General features: G+C 42.0%; 1 protein-coding gene across 1 annotated transcript in view; it reads right to left on the bottom strand.

Moving 5' to 3' along the window:
- The window catches only part of LOC115177728 (growth factor receptor-bound protein 2), a 31,848-nt gene continuing 25,242 nt past the window's right edge, over window positions 1–6,606 (bottom strand). The window contains exons 3-5 of the mRNA XM_029738665.1: window positions 6,379–6,501; window positions 5,124–5,292; window positions 1–3,492 (exon numbers count right to left, since the gene is read on the bottom strand). Coding sequence (XP_029594525.1) covers window positions 3,307–3,492; window positions 5,124–5,292; window positions 6,379–6,501 — 478 coding nt within the window. The 3' untranslated portion in view covers window positions 1–3,306. The remainder of the gene's footprint in view (window positions 3,493–5,123; window positions 5,293–6,378; window positions 6,502–6,606) is intronic.

Genomic DNA, 6,606 nt, shown 5'->3' with positions numbered 1-6,606 from the left:
CTTCTTCATAGTGATCGTTTTATTATTCTGTCGTTGTCTATCTACGTTCAAAGGAAATCAAATGCTGTGACAGACATCAGGGGACATCATCCTCCAGTTTGAAAATGGAAATGTAAAAAAAAATGTTTTTTAATACGTGCACATCATGAAATGACATAAAAGCAACCATGTCAGATAGACATGCATACAAAAACTTTCCAGCATAATGTAAACAATCACATCGTCTTAGGTGTCAACCACTGTATGATACCACTCTGGAATAACGTGAGTCAGACGGCTGCAATTGAGCGAACGAGGAAATAAACCACAGAATGATACTGGTAGCAGACTGGAGACTGTCGTCACCGAAGTGACACAATAGTGAGTGCTGAGTGCGGCGTTGTGTCGTATTTAACTAGGCTTAATGAGTGGTACACTTGCCGACAACCTTCACACTGTAATGAATGACTGATTGACCGAGGAGAGTGTAAATAATGACCACGGTAGAGTGCAAGGCTGTCCAGGAACCTAGAGACAGCGTAATTAGACATCAATTTTTTGGACTGGGTCCTATTTATCAGCCCCTTTGAGAGCAGCGAAATCCACCGTCTGGTAGCGTCAACTAGCCTGGTAGAACAGACTGAATGCTGAACGTTCAATCTGGTTCAACTAGGCCAAGAGTCAACCAATAGGGTACCAGTCTCAACTCTAAAACCTGCAGAAACATTGACCCTTGCAATCGCATAAGGTCTAGGGCCAGGAATTTTCCTTGAACACGTGACATGACTTGGAAATACTCCAGATCAGATGGTCAGGAAAACTTCAGGGTCATACATGTCATATGATTGGCTGAGAATACAGACACACCTGAAGAAGTAAATACTTGTCTCGTACAGAAAATACACACACACACACACACACTTTAGTGTTTTTTAAAGTTTTTTTTTTTTTTTACATAGTGTGACACTGAACTTTGAATGGGGGGGTGCGGGGGCTTAGCAACAACAGCAAGGTGACACACAGCCAGGCTACAGTTCATAGAGAAACCACGTAAGCAAGGCTTCTCGTGCCCTTGCATTTTCAAACACCTGCAAGTCAATCGGAGTATCAGTTCATTGGAATGGCTCATTGCAGTTCATTGCAGGCTAGAAATAACATTGAAAAAAACTTGCATGGTCCACTCCCTGCATATTCCCTTCAGACCTGCCTCTGTGTATTTCAGCCATTTCACTTCAAGAAACCATAAAGCATATTCGAGTAGTTTTTCAAATCAAAGAGTGTAGATAGGGAATAACAAGCAGAGTGGAGGAGAGATCATATGGAATTCCTTGCATTTGAGGTCCTCTTCAAGATTCTCAAAAAAGGTCCAAAGTAGAGAGTTGTGGACACAGTTCAATAGAGGTCAATGACCCACCCGTTGCGCTTGTCGTCCTGATCTAGAGTCAGTTTGGCAGCATCATTGGTCCTTTATTCTCTTTATCAAGATGGAGGATTCCATTCTGCCTCCGTCACAAGCAGACACTGACTGAAGGATAAATACTGAACATGTTGCCCAGATCAAGCACTTTATGTCCCCTCTTTCAGGAAATGCTCAACTACCTTTTCTGTGACTTCTTTTCACCCGCTGTCAAAAATGTCCCCCTTCAGACACAACTAAACCAGCAGATGTGTTCGCATCTAATCTCATAGAATTCCAAATGCCCTTTTGATACGTCCCATAATCAGACAAAACAAGACTTTGTCATACGCATGTCATTCTGTTGAAAACATAGATCCACACTGCACATTTACATCAAACCATTTAGTCATTTCTCAAGGGAAACGCTACCCTCTGGCACAAAACATTTCTCTTTCATCGTATTATCATACTTGGAAGTGAGACAGAAGAGACTGCGAAGGGTTTTTGAGATTCAGACTGGGGTTTCCATAAGGTAGCCCCTAACCAATGGCTGGCATGTGTGGAGAATGGAGACATTGTATTGGTCACCATATCTCTGCGATCTGCTGCTTAAAAAGCGCTCATTGGTCAACCTGGAGAGACAAAAAACACCAGAGATGGAAAAGGCACTACCCAACTTCCACAAACGCAGGGTGAAATCAGTGAGTGTAGCGATCTCATCTGTACACTATTCAATACCTTCTTTCATAGAACTAATGATACTGCCATTTCAACCCAGTCAACCACTAGCCATCTCCATAAAGAACCGTACAACCCAATTTAGCTACATTTAGGTCATATTTAATCAGCCCCATCATCAGTTAAGTCTATTGATTGCGGATGGACATAAAACTCTATACCATTGTCTCTGATTTTATTGAGAAAGATGGCTACATTTAAGAATGCAGAAAGCGCCTACATGTCTAAACGGGTAAAAAAAGGACAATTTGTTCCAGCTGATAGCCGCGCTTCCGCTTTCATACCAGAACAAAGTAGAAATCCTTTTCCAAATTAGATTTCCGCCTTAAATATTCTTCCTGTATTGAATAACTCCCGATCACATGAACACCATTTAGCTTCTTGTCTCAGACTCTGTGCATGATCTGGGTCATATTAATTAGTGCACACAGTTTCAAAACGTAACAAAACGTTTTGCTACGAAAAACAAAAATTAGTGTTTCTTATTCAGTTCAGGTAGTTCCTCCCTGTTTGGATCTGTTTCCTTCCATTTGGTACCAAATGAATATGATCCTAGAAAACAATATGTAGGCCTACAAATAGGGAAGAAATCAAGTAAATGAATGGAGAAAAAACCCCACTAAAACAGGCTCAAACTACAAATATTTATAGATATACATACACATCGATAACAATAGAATTTCTCTCCAGTCCATGGTCCGTCTGAGAGCCCAAAGCTGGGTTGATATGAATAACACACTAGACTAGAGTCTTTGGTCTCTGACATCTTCATTGTCTTTGTCTAATAGACTGAAAGATAGGATGGTGATGTCATGCGTAAAGAAAGAAAACAAAGAAGGTATAGGAAGGGAGGCCGATGCCGGAGTTGAGCTATAGCCGGATCCCTTGTTTTTTTTTTTTTTTAACTTCAACTTAGGTTCCTTTGTAATGCTTCTCTGTTCCGTGTGTCTCCCTCATTGCATCAAAGAATCCACAGTCAACTGTAGAGTCTGAGTAATGAAATCTGCCTCTCGCTCTGTGTCTCTGCAGGGTTTTTGCTCCTCTTCCCATTCTTCATTTAGGTCTGTGTTTCTGAAGTGTCCCTCAAAGTCCTGAGGGGGTGTAAATGGGCCAATGTGGGACGAGGGGGGGGGGGGCATGTCATTATTCATTTAGCCAATCAAATGTTTTGGTTGACGGGTGTGACATGATCACATGTTTTGGTTGACTGGCGTGACGTAGTTGCGCGGGAACATGCCCGTCTGGCCGTGGCAAGCGCCTTTCCACCAGTTGGGGTCGGAGTTGTCCAGGACCTGGATGAAGTCGCCGCGTCGGAAGCCCAGCTCGCCGTCCTCCTGAGGGTCGAAGTCAAACAGCGCCTGCACGTACGTTGAATGCTGGCGAGACGAGAAAAACACATGGGTTAGAATACGTGATGAGGGTAGTCGGGCAGGTTAGCCAAGACATAGTCCTGGATCGTGTTCATTAGGACACGCAACGGATAATGTTTTAAAATGTTTTGCAACGGAATAGAAAATGTGTGTTTCGTACTGGTCTGTGTAGTAGACCCTCTGTTAAAGTGAGTTTTCTTCTGTTTGGTGCCTAATGAACATGACCCTGTATTCCAACTACCAATTGTATTGCACTTCTACTTGTATATTTGTCTCATAACCAACATGGAGACCATAGTGAATTAAGCTATTTGTCTGCAAAATTGCTTAGTGAACTGTAGTTCACTGGTAATCGGCTAAGCTGTGTTTTTGCATGATTGCTTAGATGAGATTACGTGATGCAATCTCATTAAACGATTGTCAGAGATGAGGATTTCCCTGGTATTCCGTATGTGTGTATACATACATTACCTTCAGAAAGTATTCACATCCCTTGACTTTTTCCACATTTTGTTGTGTTACAGCCTGAATTTAAAATAGATTAAATTGAGATGTTTTTTTGTCCACACAATACCCCATAATGTTAGTGGAATTGTGTTTTTGGACATTTTTACAAACCCATTTAAAAAATGAAAAGCTGAAATGTCTTGAGTCAATAAGTATTCAACTCCTTTGTTATGGCAAGCCTAAATATGTTCAGGAGTAAACATTTGCTTAACAAGTCACATAATAAGTTACATGGATTCACTCTGTGTGCAATAATAGTGTTTTGTTTTATGATTACCTCATCTCTGTACCCCACACACAATTATCTGTAAGGTCCCTCAGTCAAGTAGTGAATTTCAAACAGATTCAACCATAAAGACCAGGGAGGTTTTCCTATGCCTCGCAAAGGGTATCTATTGGAAGATTGGCCAAGTTAGAGTTTTTACTTAAATCTACTTGAAAATCTATGACAAAACCTGAAAATGGTTGTCTAGCAATGACCAACCACCACCAAGCGCTTGAAGAATTTTGAAAATAATAATAGGCAAATGTTGCACAATCGAGGTGTGGAAAGCTCTTTAGAGACTTACCCAGAAAGACTCACAGCTGTAATCGCTGCCAAAAGTGCTTCTACAAAGTATTGACTCAGAGGTGTGAATACCTATGTAAATTAGATATTTCTGTACTTCATTTTGAACACATTTGCAAACGTTTCTAAAAACATGTTTTCACTTTGTCATGATGGGGTATTGTGTGAATGATGGGTGAGGAAAAAAATAAATGTAATACACTTTTTAATTCAGGCGCTAACAACAAAATGTGGAATAAGTCAAGGGGTGTGAATACTTTCTGAAGGCACTGTATCTGTGTGTACATGTATTTGTGTGTGTGTATTGGGGGGAGGGGGAGAGAAGGACGAGGATGAGAAGAAGTAGAAGAAGCAGAAGAAGAGGGAGATAAGGACAGAATAAACATAACATTTGTGATTACTGATAAGGTAAAAAGGAGGAGTGATTTAGGAGAAAAGCGGCTTTTCGAAAGTAATAAAAAAGGGAAAACTGATATGATCGATGAGGGTCCCCTGTGTGTGTGTGTGTCCCTGTGTGTGTGTGTGTGTGTGTGTGTGTCCCTGTGTGTGTGTCCCTCCTCACCTGTGGGACCTGCTCGATGTCCCTGAGGAAGATGGGCTGGTTGCGGGACACAGAGGTGGAACGGTGGTAGTCCACCAGGGAGTTGAGAGAGTTGAACTTGACAACCCACAGGAAGTACTTCCCAGCCCCGTCACGCAGGACCTTGAAGTGCTGCACGTCATTACCAAACCTGGGGAGAGGTAGCATAGATCTAGAAGTGACTGGTTAAGTTTAAACAAGGTGACCATCCTACTACTTCCATCAGTCCAACCGTTTCAGATCTGTGATGACCAAACCTGTGGCGGAGGAGGAAGAGGAGGAGAAGAAGGGGGATATAAGTATAGAATAAACAGAAAGCGAGTGATGACATTTACCGTGGTACCCATCTGAGAACAGCAGTCAAAACACTGTTAAGTCTACATCACATGGGCAATCGTTTCATAACCATCTGTGTCAGCGCTGTCATGAATGATTTAAGCCCAGATGGCCCAGTTTCCTTCTCTCCACGTGATATCATGAGTTTGGGATTTTGACTCAGAAGAAGATATACTTCATTAGATTGCATTAGACAGGGACAGTTGTTTGGTACACAGCTGTGATACTAGGACAGTGCAACTGTAGCAGTAGCGACAATAATAATATTCTATTGTCACCTACTGTAAGTGCTGAACTGGAGTCTGTGTCCAAAATGGCACCCTATTCTCTATACAGTGTACTACTTTTGGCCTGGACAAAGGGAATAAGGTTCCATTTCTCTCACACACACACACTTACTTACTTACTGCAGACACAGCCTGGGACTAGGGAAAGTGCCAGCTTGCAAAGCTTTGATAAGAGGCAGCAGCGCCCACACCGGAGCATCTGACAGAGACCAAAGTGCTTTAGTAGCAGATAACTGTTGATTAGCCCCAGGTGAGTCAGAGATGACACAGCCAATTAACTTGATATGGATCTGTAGATCTGCACAGCGACTTTACATAAAGACTAGAGTGGGAACAGGGTGGCCAGTCACTGACTTAGAACAGTCAGTACTTCCCAGGTCAAGCTGGCTAGACGCCACCCTCGCAAACCAAGATGGGAGCTGTGCTTGACAAAGGAAGCACTTGGCACAGAGTTAGAAAAAAACAATTAAATGAAGGACTGATATTGGAGAAAAGTGAATTTTTCTAAGTAATAAAAAAGGGAAAACGGATATGATCGGTCGTTGAGTTATACGATTGAACTGAAATTAAATAAAGGTTAAATAAAACTGAGTGTGTGCATGCGTGCAACATACTTGACAGAGAGGGAGAAGTCTCCCGGTGCGCTCTCCGACTCTCGGATGAGGAAGGCCCCATCGTGCCTCTGTTTGTTCAGCATCTCCTCTGCCTTCGCCCGGGGGATCTTACCATAGAACCACCTGGGACATTACAAATCAGAACAAAACACTTTAATAACTCATTAAAAATTATATAAAAACAAGTTGTAAGTAACAGTGACAAGTGCTGTTTTACTGCAAATTAAT

The sequence above is a fragment of the Salmo trutta genome, chromosome 38 (genome assembly GCF_901001165.1).
Source record: "Salmo trutta chromosome 38, fSalTru1.1, whole genome shotgun sequence".
Lineage (NCBI taxonomy): Eukaryota > Metazoa > Chordata > Actinopteri > Salmoniformes > Salmonidae > Salmo > Salmo trutta.
Note: the sequence above shows the minus strand (reverse complement) of the source record. Positions and strands in the feature narration are given on the sequence as shown.